Genomic DNA, 21,936 nt, shown 5'->3' on the forward strand with positions numbered 1-21,936 from the left:
GGCGTTACAATAGGATAGCCTACCGGTCACCAGATCTACTTCGCAGGTGTTTGTCCCGTTATAATACATTTTAATAAGAAATTAATAGACATGTCACAGTAGGCTACAGTATTTATCATCTCTGGCATATGGGCTATACATTTGTCTCAACACTATTAAGAGTAATTAAATGTCGGCCTACCTCCGCAATGCCTCTTGCGACCTCATACTCGAGGCGGCTGTCCGGGCAAAAGTCCCTCGCCGCCAGCCCATGTTCTGCTTACCACCGCTGAACACATTCTGCGGCATGTCACTACAGGACTTTCCCGACGTTATTTTATCAGCAATGAAATCGTGGAATTGATCAAGAGCCATTATACCCAACAGAGAAAGTTCGCAAACGCAGCTTAAGTTCAGGTTCAAAGTAGGTTATAGATATGGCGGTAATATGTAGCCTATACGTATGTAATTTCGAATCTAGTGGTTAGGGAAGCTCATATGCAAATTTCTGTAAACATTTCCGGATGAAAGACAATATTGCAAAATTGGGAATGAAAAAACGACCCAGGTGATCCTATTCTTTATTTCCATTCATAAGCTCAGCAAAAGAAAATCAGATAATGGATATCGGTTCGTTTTCCGTTTTTCGTTTTCCGATTTCCAAAACCAAAAACGGGAAACGGGTCGTTTTCCGATTTTGAACGTCTCAGAACGTCTCATCAGAACGGAAATCGAATGGCGGCGACGTACACGGACTGGGTGTGACGTGAGCGAGCGAGGGTGCGAGCGAGAGAGAGAGAGGGAGGGACTAATCATTGACTGTATAGGCTACCAACAGGTATTGTGAAACCAATCCTATTGAGAAAGTTGCCTGAGCCCGAGGAAGTGTATTCCTGTCTACGTAGAAGTTGCTAGAAGAGTAATTTTTGGGTTCCTTTCTGATCCACCAACATGAGACTACAACCACAGTAAGTAGCCAAGCTTATTTTAAGTTAACTTAACGTGATGTGTAATTTGAAATGCAATGAGGTGAATACTCATAGACATGGTTTTAGAACACTGATCCTATGTATAATGATCGTTTAACTATGATGAACTGTTGGGGTCTAGTTAAACAGGCCACTCACGTTATACATCGCACTCTTTTCCTTTAATAGTTCGATAGTTGCGCAAAACATATTTCAGTCAAAAAAAAGCTGTAAATGAAGAGAACGTGAACGGGAAGGTCAGGAGTTATGAAATTAAACTCGGTCGGAATAGGATCAACTGGAGACATGCAGATTGGAGTCAGCTGGATAAAAGATAAAAGATTCTTATATTAGTAGTTTTTTTTAGATCTTTGATCACGTAGGCTATTGAATGAGCATAGAACACGTATTTGCGGTGATCTTGCACCTACAACCCTATAAAAACATGTAATCTCCTCTGCAGGTTGTAGCAGAATGCAGCCCGCCCCCGGGGCTCTGGGGAACGCATACCGGGACGCACGGTGACACTGGTCTGCAGAAAAAGAGACATTTAGATGCATCGTGAGACAACATGTCGGGATTACCTGTGGGGTGTTTGTTATTGCTGGTTTGTGTCACGGCTGTTGCTCTTGAGATCCGTGGAAATGACACACAAGTCCGCTGCTCCCAGGTGGTTAGCCCAGACTTATATTTGCTTTTAACATATGCAATTTCCTGTGTTCATGGAATCTGAAAATACTCAATTTCCTGTTGCTATCGAAATTGTAATAGTTTTAATTACCTGTCAATGTAATAACAATTTTCTAATATTTGTTCACCAAAGGAGAAATCCAATAATCTGCCGTCCTGGCACCACCTCACCCATTGTGCAAAGATCAACCTACAGATTTAGTTGCTATGAACTCATTGTTACACAGTAGGCCTATAGCCTACATGTGTGCTTTCTGTGTCCGTGGTTTTCAATTTCATCCTGTTGCTCTTTAAAGGGACTGTCCGACTGCGAAGTGAGTGACGATTGGCCGATGGACCCTTGGGTTGTAGCCAAGGAGGGTGTGGTGGATGTGCAGGGGGTGCAGGCGCTGGCCCAACTGTGCTGTAGAAACAGACAGGAGTGTACCCTGTGTCTGGCTGTAGAGCTGCAGATCCACATCATCCCTCAACCAGACACGAGTGAGGACCACGAGGGAGGAGGAAGACCCACCAACGGTCAGAGACATGAACTGAGTCCATATCTTTGAATTGGCATAGAGATTGACCAGTTGAGTACAACCTGTACGATTCGGTACAGAGATAACTACCATCTCTCTGTTAGGGTTTTATATGTGTGGGCAGCATTCATACTTTTTGGGCAGTGTTCATACTTGCCAATGGGAAGTATGCCAATGGGATGGGACTTAAAAGTTTGGCCTGTACAATAAAACCAGAACGCAGTTCAATAATACCAGAACGCATGTCCAGAACGAGTTAAAGGCAGATATTAAGCAGAAGATATTTTTGCTTCTGTTATCTGGCCTCTGTTATGCTGCTGTTTGGGATTCAGTTGCGCCTTTGATTTGAGCAACAGGTATGGTTCTGCAACCCTGTCCCTGAGCATGTACGGGCCTTTACTGGCAAAATAAGACGTCAGGATCTTCCAAGCAGAGTTGGAGTCGGATAAAGTAGGGTGGTCTAGCTTAAGGTAAAACAGTTAATACCACTTAATAACACTAGATCCACAGCGACTTTCAGGCTTTCTAAGATCGCCTTATTACAGAGAAAATAACCAATGCTCTGAGAACATACCTACAGCCCCTTTCGAGAGGGACCTAAAGCTGAGTAGCGTCTCCCTGTGGTTTAACTGCTAAGGATTCACTCTCTCTCTCTCTCCTGTGTTGGGGCAGCATCCGTCAGAGTGTGCTGTGAAACCCAAACTGCCCCGCCCATGTGTCAGAGAGTCCACTTCACCCTTCACCCTGATGCCCTCCCTCTGTCAAGTTCCACACTGGTACAATGGTTACCTCTTCATTCATTCATACTATCATTGTGTGTTTGTGTGTGTAGGTGTGTGTGTGTGTGTGTGTGTGTGTGTGTGTGTGTGTGTGTGTGTGTAAGTGGGCAGTACTACTACAGTTAGGAAGAAGCATTCCCTACTACGGTCCTGAAGTATCAAATCCTCATAAAGGACATAAATTAAAGTGTTTGTGTTAATATTTGGTAGTCTCCGTAATGTCCAAAGAAGGGTGCATAGGGGGCATATATAATATATACAGTATATATACTATATATAATACAGGTTCAACTGACTTAACATAGACTGTATATAACACAGGTTAAACTGACTTAACGTAGACTATATATAATACAGGTTCAACTGACTGAAGCCATGTGACCAAATGTAACGGACCGTTAATTCAAATAAATAAAACTATGGTTTTCTCTGGGTTTGAACATTTTTGGAAACATTGGGATAAGGTTAATACACAACTCAGCAAATTTATAACATAGTTCTTATAGTTGTCAGATATTTTAATGCAGAAATCGTAGCTTTAACAGAACGCAGTACAGAGTTAAACATCTGCTAATGTTTTGTTTCAAGAATGACTTGTTAACATGATTCTATCAGTATTAACTGTGTGTGTGTCCTTCCCAGCTGTCCCTGGAGGGTCAGCCAGTGTGTGCCCCCTACGGCAGCATAGCCCTGCTCTCTGTCCGGCCCTGTAGGTCAGCATGCCCCTTCCTAGCGCTCGCCTTGCCCTCCCTGGATGAAGGTATGTCTCTTCAAAACGCATTGATATATTGAATACAAAAAAGCATTTTCAAAGCAGTAAAATAAATTAGGTAGTTCAGAGATAGTGTTTTTTTCATCAAAATATGTGTTTGACAGCAGCAGTACGCACTTAACTCAAATCAAATAATAACAACTGGAATAAAACCAAAATAGAACAACAATTTAATTTGGGTAAACACAATATTATATGTACATAACAATATATAATATATATACTGTATATGTATATATATACATATATATACATACGTGTGTATATATATATACATATATATACATATATAATTAGTTGAAATGAATCAACTATTCTCTAGTGTTTTTATTTGTGTGTGGACATTATGGGCCGTATTGTGAACATGTCTTGTGTCTCCACACGTCTTGTGTCCCCAGTGTGTTCGCCAGACCTCCATGACTCCATAGAGGAATGTGATGGTGAGCGCACCTCTTCTGACCATAAATCCCCTATCATGATGGTAACAGGAGCCATAAAGCTCAGTCTAATGATTGACCAGACTCCCGTTCAGTCCCCAGGATAACGGCCGTGTTCCACCCCGAGACGGGCCTGGGCCTGGAGCTGGGGGGCCGTCGCCCGGGCCGGCCTGCCCTGCTGTGTCTCCTGTACGAGGCTGACGGACAGTGCCGGGTAGAGAGCACACACACACACTCACACACACACACACACACACACACCCATCTGTTTTTTGTTTTTTGTAATCACAACTTCATGTTTATAACCGTTACATAAATCTTTATGCCCTTTCCAGAGTATAAACACGACAACCATTCCATTGTGGGCTGTCACCACCTGCATGTGTCTACAGGTTGCTACGCAAATCATCTTGTTAATCATGGCCTATTCAGCTTTATTGCCGTAATTTATTTATTTATTGCCGTGTTAATTTGGTGTGCGTGTGTTTGTGTGTGTGTGTGTGTGGGGGTGGGTGTGCGTGTGTGCATGCGTGTGTGTGGGTGTGTTCCAGGCATGGTGGCAGGCAGGGGATCAAACTCGTCGAGCTATGAGCTGCCCGTTTACAAACCACACTGGTGAGTTGGGCCCATGAGGAGAGAGCGTGGGGGGGCCCATGAGGAGAGAGCATGGGGGGCCTATGAGGAGAGAGCGTGGGGGCCCATGAGGAGAGAGCGTGGGGGGCCCATGAGGAGAGAGCGTGGGGGGCCTATGAGGAGAGAGCGTGGGGGGCCCATGAGGAGAGAGCATGGGGGGCCCATGAGGAGAGAGCGTGGGGGGCCCATGAGGAGAGAGCGTGGGGGCCCATGAGGAGAGAGCGTGGGGGGCCAGGGCCCATGAGCAGAGAGCGTGGAGGGTCTCTGTGGGGTTATAACTCGCTCTGTGGCCCCCAGAGGCCGTGATCCAGAGTAACGAGTGGAGGAACATCTCTGTGTCTCTGGCACTGGTGGAGCGGAGCAGGGCCCTTCTCCTGTGGAACCTGTCGGGCCCCTGCAGGCTGGAGGCCCAGGTGTGGCCCTGTCGCCTAGGCCAGGCCGTCCCACACCACGTATGTAAAGAGATCACAGGCCTGAGGAACAGCATCCGCCTGGAGACCGGCGACTGGACACAAACCCAGAAGGGGCACTGGGTGAGGGTCTCACTGTCTCCAGCTCTCTCTCTATCTTCTCAGAATAAAGTGCTATATATATGTATATATATATATATATATATATATATATATATAGACATTATAGATAATATAAATATCTATAGCCCGTATGTCCTTTTGAGTTGTGTTGTTTCTTCCTCAGGAGATATCTGGGGCTTTTGAGGTCTTCGACCTTGGGTTCCCACCGTGTGTGATGGTAAAAGGTTTTAAATGCTATCCACATATGTCGTCTCTCAGTTCAGTTCCATGCACTAAATACTTCTCTGTACATTCGAAACAGGTGAAAGTGAACCGGATGGAGCACGACTTAGGTCCCTTCTGCATTAATAACGGTATAATGACCACAACTGGTACGATCACATTGTACACAAACAATAAATTAAACACCAACATTTTCAGAAATCTGCCCATACAATATTTAAGAATGCATTCAACTTTCAGCCAGCAGATGGCGCTGGACTCTTCTGATCATCGCTTTGGTGACGTTGATTTTGTTGGCGGTTCTGCTGCTCTTCTCTCAACATAACAAAATAAAAAGTAGGCTATGTATTTATCTTCTAAACTAAATGTACTTGTTTTAATCGAAAATGACAGCCTCTGCTAAAACTACCCAAAACATTTGAATTTGCTGCCTTGTGCTCAATACTTTATTGCCATCGAAGAAAGTTGGAACTTCCAGCATCACACACACACACACACACACACACACACACACACACACACACACACACACACACACACACACACACACACACACACTGGTAGTAAAGGGTAAAAAGATGAGAATCTCCCAGGCTCCTCCAAAGTGTGTATGTGTCAGTACAAATAGCCTCAAGGTAGTAGACGCTACCTAAGGTGAGAAGTCCTGCAGTCCTTCATGGCAGGAGCAGGCAGAGGGAGTGAGCAGGGAGGGATGGCTCTGTTATCACTTTCTGCACCTTGCATCTCTCTTTCTCCTGTAGGGTGGGCAACGGGCTGGCACTCTACTAACCCTGCAAAATACACGCACGGTGAGTGATTTTTGTCGCTTTCAGCAAAAGTTGAAGACACCAATTTTGTTGACATAGTTAGACCTTTTCGCAAACATAATCACCCATTCCTCCTTCCTCCCCCCTTCCCTCTCTTTGCCCCCCCCCTCCCACCCAGCTGTGAGGGGCCATGCTGTGGTGCTGAGCCCCCCAGACTCAGAGGAGGGTCTGTGTGAGCTGGTGTGCGGCCTGGGCTCCTTCCTCCGGGAGCAAGGCCTCGGGGTGTCGGTGGACCAGTGGAGCCGCGCGGAGCTCTGCACTCTGGGGCCCCTACCCTGGCTCTACGCCCAGCTGCTGCGTCTGGAGCAGCAGGGGGGGGGCAGGGTGGTGCTGGTGTTGACCCGGGGGGCCCTGCAGAGAGCCACGGAGTGGACGCGTCTCTCCGGACGGGAGGAGGGCCGGGGACCGCAGGGCCCCCCTGCCACCGCCTCGCCCTCCCCTTACTCGGACGTCTTCTGGGTGTGTCTGGCGTGTGTGGCTGTGGCCCGGCGGCGGGGCAAGGCCGGGGAGCGCTTCCTACTGGTGGACTTTGAGGCCTGTCCCGGGGAGCTGGCCTGGAGTGGCGGGCCGCTCCCGGAGCTCCTGGAGGGGCTGAGTGTGTTCCGCCTGCCCTCCCAGAGCCAGGCCCTACTGCTGGAGCTGACCAGAGGAGCTGCCTCACACACTAAGGCCCAGCAGAGGACAGCATCTGGACCGGAGACAACTCCTCTCACACATCATAGGGGGGCGGCATTAGCTCAGGAGGTAGAGGGGGTTGGCTGGTAACCGCAAGGTTGCTGGTTCGATCCTCGGCTCCTCCTAGCTGAGTGTCGTGGTGTCCCTGAGCAAGAAGCCTCACCCTAATTGCTCCTGATGGCTGGCTGGCTGTCGCCCTGCAAGGTTGACTTCACCATCGGTGTGTGTGAATGTGTGCATGATTGGGTGAATGTCAGTCAAACACTGTAAAAGCGCTTTGGATAAAAGCGCTATATAAATGAGGACCATTTACATCAGACCCTACACCTCAATCCCGGACGGAGGGATTTTAATGTACATAACCTTAACTTGTTTCAGCGAAATGATTTTTTAATAATACAATTACATAATTGTTTTTGTTTAAGCCACGCGTGTGTGGTTTAATCGGTGCCAACTTCTATGTCTAAAAATAAACGTATCTGTTTTCGTGGCGTGCCTCAGCTTGATTGGCTCGTACGCCTAATGTAGGAGGATCGCATTGGTCAGTCAAGGCCGCTCAAGACAGTCAGCAAGTGATCCAGAATTCCAGAGCAGACTCAGCCGGGACAGACTGAGCCCCCCAGAGTCACTGGAGGAGGAAGTGGAACTAGTTTTAGAGGAGTAATAACCTCCTCGGTAGGACAGAATTCAAGGCAATCAATATCCGGCCTGTCTGCAGATATGAAACTTCCCGTCATACTAATTTAAGGTAATTCAATGTCTGCTTATGATTTATTCTCTCGTTTTGGTCCGCTGACCCGTGTCCGCCGGTATGCCAGTGTTTCTGGTACTCTTGCCATTAAGATTGTTATCTCAGGATAGAGTCCCATCTCACTCCGTGGTGGGGCATGGGTATAACCTGGGAGTTAAAGCAGTTTGGGGAGACACGACAGCGAGTTGCAGAGAGTCGCCAACTCGGAGACGCGCCGGGAAGGTGCCTTCCCAATCGGCCTTCCCTTGCCCTGCCCACCCTAACCCAGGGCTGCTCCAGGGGTCTGAGGCGCTGGGGGGACCCGGGGGCCGAAGGGCACGGAGGAAGCAACGAGGCGTTGGGATTTAATTTTGGAATAAATGGCGAGGCGTCAGCCGATACCACATGAGACCTGCTGGGTCCCATGTGAAAGTCAGTTTAAAGTGCAACATGAAATTAGACCAGGGAACCTTGCATCAAACCCTGTCTGCTCAGACTAACCAGAAGCTGAAAATGATGGTTTGAATAGAAAATAATCACTTCATTCGTGTTAATGTGACTAAAATACATATCGATGTCAAGTAGATTCTTCCATGGTGACGTTTTAAATAGTAGGTCTACCATAAACAAAAGCATTGTGTGCTTGTGCAGACAGTGGAAGATGAATCATTGGAATAAACTATCCACTATTTTAACATGCAACCAATGCAGGGCAAGCCTGTCCTATGTAAGAAAATAGTCTTAAAAAAAATACTATTAACTATTATATTTTATCTATTTCAAATGCGTCTTTATTTACATCAGACGCAATGTTGGCGCAAAGTGAAGATATTCAGGCGAATTTATTTGTACCAATTTGTGCCATTCTGCGTCGAACCATTGTTAGTTGGCTTTACTGTGTGGAAAGTATCAAATTCAACGTTATAGCCGTTTTCAATATAAACGTAATTTGCCTCTTTGTGCTATGGAAGTATGTAGGCTACGGTCTCCAAAAACGTGGAGACCGTTGTTATTATGTTCAATGTTAAATGTCATTATGATAATAGCATTACCTAGGTCATAACCCACCTCTGTACCTTTCCTTTGACAGCTGTCACATCATGGTTCTCTGGAAGCTTCTCGTGGCCGTTTGGCTGAGCTCAGCAGGGCCCTCCGTGGCCCACAGCTGTCCCGACGCCTGTTCATCATGCTCTCTGCAGGACAAGAACCGCTGTCTGGAATGTGAAGCTGGATGGACACTCTATCACAACACCTGTATAGGTGTGTGTCTGTGTGTGTGTGTGTGTGTGTGTGTGTGTGTCTTTGTGTGTGTGTGTGTGTGTGTGTGTGCCCCACACATGGCTCTAAGGACCCTCTGTAAGAATCCTACATGCCTTCTCATTACTGAACGAAAGGCTGCTCTGGCTGGCAAGCCCATTGAGTGATACGTGAGCTGTTAGAAGGCTGTTAGTTATAATCATAAATAAACCTTAGTTATAAACAGACCATATCAGGGGCGGGAGTGAATATATTAAAATTCAAAAAATGTTACCATTATGCGGCAAAAAAAAAGTGTCCACCCAGTCCATTTTAACAGCCACCGAGCACAGAAATACATCCATAGTACTAATGACTCCACTGATAGTAAACACTCCCTCCTTGTTCTCTGTGCTGCTGCTCCAGACATCGATGAGTGTGGCACGGCGCTGGGCCACTGCCCTCCAGACTCCTACTGCTCCAACACCGAGGGCTCATACCAGTGCAGAGGTCAGGCTGTGAGGAGGACGGGTCTTGGCGTTAGTACACCCCGGGTGGCTGTGGAGCGGCGTGTAACGTGTTGATGTTCCCCAGACTGCGACCGGGCCTGCGGGGGCTGCATGGGCAGCGGACCGGCGCGCTGCAGGAAGTGTGCGGCAGGCTACAGGCTGACGGGGTCCAAGTGTCTGGGTACACCCTTAGGGATCCACCTCTTTACATTCAATAACATAACCTTTGAGCTTCAATGGGTTTTTAAGATGGCGTGATGACTGCAGTGGTGCTCTTTGCTTGTTTCCTGTTTAGATGTGGATGAATGCGGGGAGACCACCCTGCCGTGCCCCGGTCTGGAGGAGCTCTGCACCAACCTGGAAGGCTCCTTCCTCTGTGACTGCGCCCACGGTTTCATTCGTAAGAATAACGTCTGCATGAGGACGCAGCCACAAAGTGAGTACTTGGCATGCCTTGCTCTGTACTAATTATGAATGAAAAAACAATCCTCATGCACACGGACCAAAGCTCCTCACAGGAACAGTGACGGTTCTGTGGCCCCCTGCAGGCACCCAGGAGAAGGGTCTGTTCGAGGACATCCCGGAGGACGAGGTGGCCGTCCTGCAGCAGATGTTCTTTGGGGTGGTGCTGTGTGCTCTGGCCACGCTGGCGGCCAAGGGGGACATGGTGTTCACCTCCATATTCATGGGCGGCGTGGCGGCCATGGCTGGGTACTGGCTTTCGGAGCGGGGGGACCGCTTCTTAGGCCGCTTCCTGAAGGGGTCCTAGGAGGGCCCTGGGACAGGACTTACTGCTCACCTCACATGAGGACATCGAATGTACGTGTGTATATTCAGGTTCATGTACCGTGACATGAACCCAGGGCCGGAGTGGGACCCATTTTCAGCCCGGGAGTTTCAGGCCCATACTGGCCATACTTTTTTCCAGTGATGGAAGAATTTGCATAAATTAACAGCATAAAACCCGTACTATCCCTTTTTATTATTGGGTATTGGATCAACGTTTGCCAAATGAAAAATCCACCTCAAGGATCTGTTACTTTAACTGTCAATTATATATAAAACATACAATGTTAACCCATTACATATTTCGGATCATTTCAATGCATCATGTCAGTTCTATGTGTGGGTTATCTTATATCAAATAATTTAAATATATTTTTTAAAGTCCTCAGTCCTGTCTTCTTCATGCATCGGGTTCACCAGCAGCATCAGACCGGCTGAACTGCTACTCTGAGGCTACCAAATATTTTATATTTTATATAATTGACTATCTATCACGTTTGTTCTGGCTTTTATATTTTACATGAAATATGTTGTCCAGTCTTGCCTCTTTAGTGTCTGACTGGCTTATCTCTTCTAAAGCTACAAAAAAGAATGGGTGACTTTATTGCTTAGGCTAACTTACACAGATCATGCTGGAGTTTACATGTTAATTTTCACAAATTATATTTGTGATTTGTCATATGGCTTAACAAAATAAACTAGAATAATGATGAATTGGTTTAAGCTTTTATGCTCTGGTTGGCATTGCAAATATAGCACAAATAGCTAAATGATTTATGTTTAAGCAATAGATCACGACAGGCTGTGGAATGTTCTCATTATACCTAACTATCTAACTCGTACATTATACAACAGTTGGGAACCAATCAGATCGCTTGATTTAAGCCACCCGTTTTATAATGCAAATTAATCATTAGATCCGCCTCTCTACCGGCTGCAACTTGTGTCTGTCCACTAAACAGTTGGTTTATTTTGGCACATTTGGCAGCGTAGCATCTTCCTCCAGTGCCCTTCATTTAATCTGGTCTTTTCGGCTCTGTAGCGTATTTTAGCATTGTAGCATATTCTAGCATGCATCAGGCCAAATTGTAGCGCATTCTAGCTTGATCAGGCCAGATATGTCCTTGGTGACCAGTGAAGCATTCGTTCATGTGTAGAGCCATTCATACACGTATCAATTCTTAAGATATTAGCAGGCCAGGGGCCTCATTCATAAAACTCTGCGTAAAACCCTCCCTAAAACATTTTGCATATTGCATATGCCCAAACCTCAGAATCTGTGTATGCACAAAAATATTCAGATCTATAAAAATGTGCGGCAAACACCTCTACGCACACTTCTCGTTATTAATACCAACGTGTGTTGAAGTTTGTGCTTGTGCACGAGAGTGCACAAGCGCCATGCTCCTCCCAAAATCGCCCCATAATAGTCCTTAAAAGGTTAATGCTAATTAATCAATGAATATTCCTAGTATATAAGGAGCCTTTGCTGACCTATCATTACACGGGAACACACGCGTGCATTACACACGCTCGTGTCTCATACCCCTCGCTAAATTCTCGAGCAATTCCAAAGTTGCCATATTTTAGCTCGTTAGAATACAGAGTCCAACAGAGCATTATTTATTGGCCTTGTGCCAATAGGATAATTAATTACTATGTCCTATAGGCTAATTTAATGTAGGCCTACATATAGGCCTATATGTATCAGGAAAATTAATAAAACTTAGTGATACAGTTGGTCTGGCCGAGGATTGTGATTTGAAAGGGTTGTAGTGTGTTGAACATAATATTGCCTTAATTCATATTTCATAATGGGTGCTTTTTATAAAATGAATAAATAAATCCGAAGTCATAGTAGGCCTATGTGGTGCGCAAAATGTGTGTTGGGTATCGGGAGGTAGCGTGTTCTTCTTCTTTTGGCGTTATTGGCGGTTTGCAAACCGATATGGTGCATTACTGCCACCAAGTTCCTGTTGTCGTCTCCAGAGATCACTGTTTGAAAAACTTTGCGGGACCTTTACTCCAGGGTGAAAGAATGCGTAGAACTGCGCACTCTTTTCCGCAAGGAATTTTTCTATAAATCACGATGTTGGCGGTGAAAGATGCGTAGGCCTACGCACATTTCATCCTTGTTTCCGCAACATTTTCGTGCGCAGAGACCTTTATAAATGAGGGCCCAGAACGCTCCAGGTAACGCATTTATCGGATGCCTTAGGCCCTACTAAGCATATCGCCACGCGTGCTTATACAATTCCCCTCGTTTTGCTTTGTAGATAACATACCGGACCTTTAACAAATAAAGTGAGTTAAAAGCGATCATGACTCTGCGATTTTCTAAAGAACACGGCAATTTGGTGACCCCGACGTGATTCTGAGGAAATGCCAGGGACCGGGGAGGGCCAGAGGCGGGCGCGAGGCTCACCACCCCTTCCACGTGGCCACAAAAACAGGTGAGTAGAACCTATTGTCTAAAAATCTAAATCTGCATAGGACTTAGGTATAGAAAACTTAGGTGGAAGGGGTGGACAGCCAACGCTCCATGATCCCGGTGTCGTGCCAGAAGTTGATTTTTGCCAGAAACTGATTTCCGGTCCGCTGATTTTTACATTGTAATGGCCCTTTACACATTATTCAAGCACTGGTTGACATCAAATCTTGTCAGTATTACTTTGCTGAGTGATATCAAGCCATTTTGAGGCAGAAACACAACTTTAACAGACAGTGCGCGCTCCCGCGGACCGGAAATCAGTTTCTGGCAAAAATCAACTTCTGGCACGACACCGGCCCTGGTGTAGGAAAACGCATAATCTGATAACTGACGTGAAATTGAACAATCGCTAAGAACTCTGAAGGAGAATTGAAAAAAAATTAAAAAAAATCAAAAAAAATCTGGTAAAAGTGTGTTCTGAAAGCAAGGGGCTAGAATTGTATCCCTCTGTATGTCTTGAGTCGGGGGACGTTATATAGTCTGGCTCTGTATGTTTTGAGTCGGGGGACACTATAGTCTGGCTCTGTATGTTTTATGTCTTGAGTCGGGGGACACTATAGTCTGGCTCTGTTTGTCTTGAGTCGGGGGGCGTTATATAGTCTGGCTCTGTATGTATTAAGTCGAGGGACACTTGTGGTCCGGCTCAAGGGGAACTGCGTGTGGTATGAGTCTGGCGGGCCCAGAGAAGATACTCCCTGCTGTGATAAGGTGTTGTTTGGATTCTGACACAGGAACACTTTTAATCATATTCTGATACCCTTGTAACCAGTGTCTTAATATCCTGTCCTCTAACAATTTAGAATTGATCCACTACCCCTTCTCTTATACGCTTTGTGTTTATTGAGAAGGTTTTGTGAGCTTGTGTAGACGTTTAGTTTACCGTCGCATACGGTCATGTTGCACACTTGGTGTGTTCTCCGGAAAGTAAGAGCTTCTTCGCTGCGTTGTTACGCCAAATTAGCTGCTCTTTGTTTATTATCTGTTTATTTCATGTAGGCTACGCCATCTCGGCTTCGCCTCAAGGTGGCATCCCAGTATTACGCTGGTATTAAGAGTGACCGGATATTCTGTCTTTAATATCCTGTCCTCTGACCATTTTGTCTCTTATACGCTTTGCGTTTATTGAGAAAGTTATGATTGCTTGTGTAACTGCTGTGTACCCGCCCCGCCAAGAACCCACACACAGGCTGGATTGGATGATGTGGTTCTTTATATGGTAGCTGCAATGAGTGGTAGATACACACACACACACACACACACACACACACACACACACACACACACACACACACACAAAATATGTGGTTTAGCACCTCCACTGGATTTGACGTCTACAGGGGGAAATAACATTGACTTCAGTGCAAAATAATAACACTACTAACGTGAGCAACAACCAATGCGAAACGAAAATGCACCAAGATAGCATATCGATAACTGCTGTTACATGACTGCATCTCACAATAAATTTCAAGTTAGCTTTAGTGTAATTTATAATACTTTGCAGAGCAACATCAGACCGTGGCTTACCCCAAGCAGAGAGCTGGAAGACTGCTAAGAGCATCCGGGTTGCGGTCATATATATAGACTTTTAGGTACCAGTAGATGGCACAATTGAACCTCTCATTGCAGGGCAAAGCAATATACAGGCTATATACATATTTCAGCAGGAATTTCAATAAAATAATCAAAGTATTTCTTATACCCGTTACATACACCCCCCTGAAATTCTGCTAAATATGGGAGTGCAATACTTCATATAAAAAACTGTGCATTGAACAAAACTAGAGTGCATGTCAGTTCTAAAACTCTCCCAAAAAGGAGTGTGGAAAGAAAGGAGGCGATCAAACTCCTAACTAAACACAGACTCAGAGATGCCTGCTACACCTCCGAAATGCAAAACATTGTTCCTGTAGCTTCAAGTACTACCTAGACTAATCTCTGGTCAAATACTAGCTTAACCCTGATACTCAAACCGAAAGTGCATCTCTAAAGAACTGAAACAACGTACTAACTGATACTGTGGACACAGAATCCTCATCTACTACTTGCTCATTCATCTGACAAATAAGGCGTTGGGGAAGCTTCATGGAACTACGATCCCTGAGACCATAACGGCCAGGCTGTGTGCAAACCACCTGAGCTAGAGGGCCTGGAACGTCATTGTCTGGACAGTCAATGTCAGGAATGGCTGTCTCAGGGGCGTTAGTGTCCGGGGAGTCAATGTCTGGAGGGTTGCTGTCAGGAGGAGCAATGTCTGTGGGGATATTGTCAGGAGGGGACATGTCAGCAGCGTCAGTGTCCAAAGGGGTCTCATCTGGACGAATAGCTTCGGGAGGGGTCACGTCTGTCAGGGACTATGCCTTCAGAACACTGTGGTGGGCCTTCCGCACCATCGACAGCAGCATGGTCAACCTCTTCTGCAGGTATTTGTTGACTGTCCTGACTGGAAGCGGCGACTGAGAGAGAGTCAGACTGGGCAACATCAGACCTCCGGTCAAGCGAGTCATCCTCCTCTTCTGAATGGACTTCCTCTTCACCTGTCTGCATCAGCCAGCTGACTGTACGTACATCACTGTCCTCCATCACGTCAGGCACATCAGGACATGCATCACTACCGTGTGCAGCTACGTCACATTCTGAGTGTTCGGACCCACTGTCCACACCTCTCTCGCAGGGCAGAAAGCTGACAGAGAGTAGTAGATTCCGGTGAACGACTCTCTCTCTGCCTGTCAGGCAATCCTTGACTCTGCAGACATTGAGTTCAGGTCTGACTGAGATGACTTCATATGGGGTCGACTCCCACTTGTCTGCAACCTTGCGTTTTCCTGGCACACCTCTGTTGGCGATCAACACTCTGTCTCCAACAACGAGGGGTGAGCCCTTGACCTTGCGGTTGTACAGCTTGGCGTGGCGAGTCTGTTCCTTGAGACTGTTCCTCCGCACAATCTGAGCAGCTTCATGCAGATCCTTCTTCAGGTGGGACACGAAGTCCGAGTGGCTGACAACAGTGTCACTGGTGAGAGCATGCTGAAACATGATGTCGACAGGGAGACGAGGGATTCACTAGGTAGAACACTAGGTAGAAGGGTGCAAACCCTGTCGTCTCATGCTCTGTGCAGTTGTAGCAGAAGGTGAGTTGCTGCAGCATTTGTGGCCACTTTGCTTTGGACTGAAGGGGAAGAGACCTAATCATATTTCCCAGGGTCCTGTTAAATCGCTCTGTGACAGCATTTCCCATGGGGTGATACGGAGTCGTATGGGATTTCTGTACCCCAGCCATTTCTAGAAGCTCCTTGATCAGCTTGCTCTCAAAATTGGCTCCCTGGTCCGAATGGATACGCCGAGGAAAGCCATAAATGAGAAAGAAGTCATTCCAGAGGCGACGAGCGACCTGCTTGGCAGTCTGATTCTTGCACGGAAAGGCGTGTGCCATCTTGGAGAAATGATCAGTCACAACTAGAACATCCACAGACTTGTTCCCTTGCTCAACAGTCCAAAAGTCTATGCAGACCAACTCCATAGGCTCAGAGGTGACAATGTTCTTGAGTGGCGCACGGCTGTGTGGCTCAGGTGTCTTCCCTACTATGCAGCGCTGGCAGGACTGAACATAGTTCACAACATCATGTTCCATGCCACTCCAGAAGAATCGTTGCCTCACCAGAGACAAGGTACGATGCTGGCCTTGGTGACCTGCTGAGTCATGGAGACCTTGGAGGACTTTCCGCTTCAATGGGTCAGGTACTATGAACTGGAAGATCTTCTTGTTCACCTGGGGATCTTTCCTTATCTTGTACAGCATGCCATTCTGTATGGTTAGTCTACTCCAATGCTTCAGCAGCTTGATCACGCTACGTGACTCAACAGCTCTCTCACGTTTGGTAGGTCTCTTGTGTCTCTGTACAAAGTACATGACCCTGCTTATCGTGCTGTCTTGCTCTTGTTGACCGACGAGCTGGCTCTGAGGGAGTGCAGCAGACTGGTCTTCCTTCTGCAGAAGACTGAAGGCAGCATCCGTCCCAATCACGTGACTCACACCGCCAGTGGACTGAGCATTGAGGATGGCAGCGACTTCCTCTGATGCGACTGAGCCTCTGGTGTCGGGTGTAACTGCCCCCCGCACTGGCTCGTCCGATGCTTCACCACCGTCGTCCACAAGAGCCTGACAGTTGTTGGACACTCTGAACACCTCTTGTACGGTTCTGTCAGTCACACCGTTGACCAGGTCCAACAGCGAGGAATAAGGCTCGGTGACAAGGCGATGACCCACACACAACTGGACAAACGGCTCACGGCTCAAGGCGTCGGCTACGATGTTCTTTGGGCCGGGAATGTACTTCAAGTCAAAGTCGTAAGCAGCGAGCTTCGCCACCCACCGCTGCTCACACGCGTCCAGTTTGGGTTTGGTCAGAATATATGTCAAGGGGTTATTGTCAGTCCATGTGGTGAAGTGCTTGCCTTTCAACCAGTGGCTGAATTTGTCACATACTGCCCATTTCAAGGCAAGAAATTCAAGGCGGTGTGCAGGGTAGTTCAGCTGGGAGCAAGAAAGCGTTCTACTCGCAAAGGCAACAGGTCTGGCTACTTTTCCACCAGGCGGCAGTTGCGACAGGACAGCTCCAATCCCATCAAAGGATGCGTCGACAGCCAGAATGAACGGGGCATTGAAATCCGGGTGGGCTAGAGTGACACTTGTCATGAGGTCGTGTTTCAGTGTCTCGAACGCATTCTGGCATGCGTCGGACCAGTCAGCAGGAGTCAGCTTCACAGGACCTCCTTTCTTCACAGGTTTGCGACCTCTCTTGTGCTTGCGCTGAGCACCAGGTTCAACTGTGAGCCTGAACAGCGGCTTAGCCTTCGCAGAACATGCCTCGATGAAACTCTGATAGTACATCACCATGCCTAGAAACGATCTGATCTTACTAGGGCAAGGCGTTTCCCCATCGGACTCCATGAGTCCTGTGACTTGTAGATCATTTATGGCTCTCACTTTTTCAGGGTCTGTTCAAACCCCATCTTCACTGATGACGTGCCCAAGAAACTTCACAGTCCTTCTGAGGAAGAAGCACTTCTTGGGTGCGAGCTTAACACCATCTCTAGGCGTCTGAGTGCAACTTCCTCTGTAGGCGCAAATACCATCAGGTCGTCGAGGTAACACAACGGGCTCGTGAAATTCTCGTCACCGAATATGGACATCATCATCCTCATGAAGGTAGCCGGACTGTTGCAAAGGCCTTGAGGGAGACGGTTATATTCATGAAGTCCAAAGGGCGATGAGAATGTTGTATACTTCCTATCATCAGGGTGCAAGGGGACGTTATAGAAGCCTGATGTCAGGTCCATCGTGGAGAATAGAGCATTTCCACCAAGTGCGGCTAGAGCATCTGCTTGATGCGGCAGTGGGTAGGCATCCTTCACAGTTCTTGCGTTGAGCCATCTGAAGTCAGTGCATACTCTGAGGTCTTCATTCCGCTTCCATACGAGAACGAGTGCAGATGCATATTCACTGCTCGACTTCTGAATAATGCCTTTTTCTTCCATCTCATTCAGAGTCGTTCTCAGTTTCTCATACTGGCTTGGTGGTATGCGTCTGTAAGGTAGACGGAACGATGCACAAACTCTTTAGCCTCTCCGCAGTCCATCTTGTGTCTGGAGAAGATTGACTCATACTGTTCAATGATGTGAACAAGCTTGGCTTTCCACTGCAGTGACACTTCGCATGACTTCAGATCAACGTCTTGCAGTCCCAGAGCCTCCAGTGCACGCACCATGTCCTCTTCTGACCTCAAATGCACATCTTCTCGCTCTGCACACACTGCATGTTGCACTTGACGTCCTCTACTTTAGGCAGGTCCTCTACTGCTATACAGGGGGACACATCTGCAATCTTGGCATTCCTTCTCAGCACCACAGTTTTGTCTGTAGGATTAATAACTTTAACAGGCACCCATCGATCTCCCCAAAGTGGAGTAATAACTCTTCCAACAAGGATTTGTTTGGGTCTGGCTTTAGACTGGGTCGACTCAACGACATCACAGCCGACTCAGGTAACTTGCCCCAGACAAGGTGCTCGCTCTGTGGTTTCAGTGTCACACAACTCTTGACTTTCACTGTTCCCACCTTATCTGGAATGCATTCACCTCTCCATCTCTCTGTGTTGGAAAGCAGCGACAGGAATTGGCAGTGGTCATCAGTCTGACCATTGTCGGGTGAGGAAACTAGCCTCCAGTAGCCGTCAGTGCTCTTCAGTGCTCTTCAGTGCTCTTGCTCTTGCCGAGGATCATTTGTTCTGTCTGGCAAGGAACGACCATTACTGGAACGATCATCCTGCATCCGTAAACGGTGACATCAAGGTCATACATGTCTTTGGGGGAAACGCGGTGTCCTCCGCAGCCTACAATGACATAATCATCAGCTGTGTCTCTTGTCATGTCAGGGTATTGCTGCAGCAGGGACTCCACAGCAGATTCACTTATTGTACAGGCCATCGACCCGCTGTCCAACAGTGCTTTGAAAGTGGGGTCATTCTTCACAAGTACAGGTGTGTAGAACAAGCTGTCAGTCTCTGCTATCCTCTGGGATCCCTGAAAGATCAGTTTCTTGGATGAGATTACTGTACTGCCAATATAACTGCTATGCGACTCATAGAGGAATTCAATATCCAGCATGTCGGGTTCCTCATAACTGGTGGGAGGTTCAATTAGCCGATCTGCACAGTCCTCCTCGGTGTGCAGACCGGTCAGTTTTCCTGAGGCTGTGGAGTGGTCCTCCTTGCTGGACAGTAACGGCGCGAATGGCCTGGAGCATAACACTTGAAGCAGAGCCTCTTCTCCCGGCAATGAGAGAAAGCACTGTGACCATCATCTTTGCAAATAATGCATGGCATGTCAGTGAACCCATCAACTCTGTCCTCAGGACACCTGTGGAGCTCGCCTCCTCACTTGTGACTGGTCAGAGGTCGCACGCAGCAGAACCTTCTCCAACATAGCCATCACTTCCACTAGGGGGACATACTGAGGGCTCTGGGTCTGAGGTGGCACGTGACCACTGTGGCCAGGGGCCGGCTCACCTCAGCTGTGTGTACTGTAACGTCCATCCTCTTCACAGCATGTACCGGGGGAGTTGCTTTGCAGCTCATCTCGGCATGGTACTCATTCAGCACCTCCAGTAGTTCACATGCTGACCACTTCTCTATGGTCTTGGACCTGAAAGTGAGGGCCAGGTCTTTGCAGGGACAGTTTCTAATAAACATGCGAGTCACCTCCATTTCAGGGTTGTCCAGTGTCTTGCCCTGCTCTCTCAGACAGTCAATGGCGAGGTCAGCTGCTCTGTTTAGTCTCAGCCAATAGTCATAGGGGTCTTCCTGGTCTTTAGGCAAAGTTGAGTAAAAGTCAGCTAAAGGGACAGCAGAGTACCTAGTACAGCTAACGTGTTTTCTGAGGAGACCATAAATCATGTCGGGCTGAGCATGCATATCAATGTTACTGTTCCTAATGCCAAACTTCACTACATCTTTAGCTTTTCCCCTCAAATGTACAAGGATTTCCTCAGCCTGCTCTTCGACTCTCACATTACTCTTTTTCATGAATGCTCTCATCAGATCTTCCCATTCATGCACCTTGATTGAATCTGACCCATCTCCTACAAACGATGGTGGTTCCTTAACCTTCCTCTGTGTGACAAGCTGAACCTGAGATACATCAGACACACGGCTAGGCTGACTCAGTGTGCTCGTCACATTCTGTGTGACAGTTAAATCAGGAGCTACTGTGTTGTGTGACTGCATACGCGACATGATGCTGTCAGCTAATTGATGACCTATCTCCTGAATGACAGTCCTCATCTGGTCAGCTACACTCTCAGAGTTGTCACTAATAGGATTTGGCGTAGACGTGACTTGATGCAAATGGGAGCTAGTGGGCTGGTCAGCTGCATCATGGACGCTAGTATTAGAAACTGCCTCTAATGAGGGCAAATCAACACCTGGGGTAAAACTATCAACAGAAAAGGGGATAGGAGTAGGCATACCCCTTCCTCTGCCAACATGAGTGGGTGTGCCAAACCGTGGGAAAAGCTGATTACTCTGAATAGACATGTTTCAAAAATGTCTGGCACAAAACAGTACAGTCCACCCCAATATATGAAATCATCAATAGGAAAATGGCAAATAAATCAAAACGGTAAAATAAATCAGCAATCTGTGTGACACGTTACTGCTATGCCACATAAAATTATCCGTGCCACTGTGACACACTGTACAGTGTACAGTAATGAGCTTCACTGCAATATTTGCTACCCTTGTAAACTGTGAACCCGCAAATACTGTGAACTGGCTGCTTCATGGAGCGATGTGGTAGGCAGGACGGTCAGCGGTTCGATGAGCTTGATAGAAGCATCCGGGTCACGGCACCAATGTAACTGCTGTGTACCCGCCCCGCCAAGAACCCACACACAGGCTGGATTGGATGATGTGGTTCTTTATATGGTAGCTGCAATGAGTGGTAGATACACACACACACAAAATATGTGTGTCCACTGGATTTGACGTCTACAGGGGGAAATAACATTGACTTCAGTGCAAAATAATAACACTACTAACGTGAGCAACAACCAATGCGAAACGAAAATTCACCGAGATAGAAATTACAGACTCTTTATTCTCTTGATCCTCGCTTTGCGTGCTCTTGGGAGAATTTCGGGTTCTTGAGTCTGATGTGCCCTGTGACGTAGGTCTTGTGACTGGGGTCCAGCAGGAGTACATTGATTGGGCTCCGCTCGCAGCTTCACCTTAGCCCATAAGGCGAAGCCTAGACGGCATAGCCTACATGAAATAGCTCGTTAGTTATGTTATTATCAGTGCTGTCAAATGATTAAAATATTGAATCATGATTTATCGCATTAATGTCATAGTTAAATTGCGATTAATCGCAATTAATCACACATTTTTATCTATGCTAAATGTCCCTTGATTTCTTTTTGTCCCATTATTTTTTCTCATTTTAAGCCGTTAAATTGGGTTTGCCTCTCCTCTGTTTTCATAACAGTCAACGCACGTGACTGAAGTCCCCACTGATCGTCAAAATAATGCGCTGTGACCCCGAGGTAACTCTGATTACTTAGTGAGGTCGAGTAGTCTCCAGTCAGCGCAATTGTG

General features: G+C 47.0%; 1 protein-coding gene and 1 pseudogene across 4 annotated transcripts; both read left to right on the forward strand.

Moving 5' to 3' along the window:
* The first annotated feature begins 850 nt into the window (after nt 1-850).
* LOC311338813 (uncharacterized protein) lies at nt 851-7,488 on the forward strand. Of its 3 annotated transcripts, none has more exons than XM_084464136.1 (15): nt 851-947; nt 1,411-1,617; nt 1,934-2,153; nt 2,828-2,931; nt 3,577-3,694; nt 4,105-4,146; nt 4,227-4,357; nt 4,479-4,535; nt 4,695-4,758; nt 5,074-5,309; nt 5,473-5,526; nt 5,611-5,680; nt 5,772-5,867; nt 6,293-6,340; nt 6,477-7,488. In XM_084464136.1, the coding sequence occupies exons 2-15, from the start codon at nt 1,519-1,521 to the stop codon at nt 7,121-7,123; spliced, it is 1,986 nt and encodes a 661-aa protein (XP_084320262.1). In that variant the 5' UTR covers nt 851-947; nt 1,411-1,518; the 3' UTR covers nt 7,124-7,488. The 3 variants fall into 3 exon arrangements, with proteins under 3 accessions (XP_084320262.1, XP_084320264.1, XP_084320263.1); XM_084464138.1 differs by having other exon boundaries at nt 5,611-5,662; XM_084464137.1 differs by having other exon boundaries at nt 4,239-4,357.
* A 1,296-nt stretch (nt 7,489-8,784) lies between these two features.
* Nucleotides 8,785-10,682, forward strand: LOC311338592 (protein disulfide isomerase CRELD1-like; annotated as a pseudogene). Its single transcript, XR_014684323.1, has 5 exons — nt 8,785-9,023; nt 9,426-9,509; nt 9,594-9,689; nt 9,804-9,944; nt 10,057-10,682. The product of XR_014684323.1 is annotated as a protein disulfide isomerase CRELD1-like (transcript).
* The last annotated feature ends 11,254 nt before the right edge of the window (nt 10,683-21,936 follow it).

Source organism: Micromesistius poutassou, assembly GCF_964030765.1.
Source record: "Micromesistius poutassou genome assembly, chromosome: 2".
In the NCBI taxonomy this organism is placed as follows: Eukaryota; Metazoa; Chordata; class Actinopteri; order Gadiformes; family Gadidae; genus Micromesistius; species Micromesistius poutassou.

What these genes read in the sequence shown, in the direction of transcription:
- LOC311338813 (XM_084464136.1), top strand. Translation starts at nt 1,519, where the DNA reads ATGTCGGGATTACCTGTGGGGTGTTTGTTATTGCTGGTTTGTGTCACG. An exon ending in CCCGTTTACAAACCACACTG is followed by an intron (nt 4,759 to 5,073) that starts GTGAGTTGGGCC and finishes TGTGGCCCCCAG; the next exon opens with AGGCCGTGATCCAGAGTAAC. An exon ending in AAACCCAGAAGGGGCACTGG is followed by an intron (nt 5,310 to 5,472) that starts GTGAGGGTCTCA and finishes TTTCTTCCTCAG; the next exon opens with GAGATATCTGGGGCTTTTGA.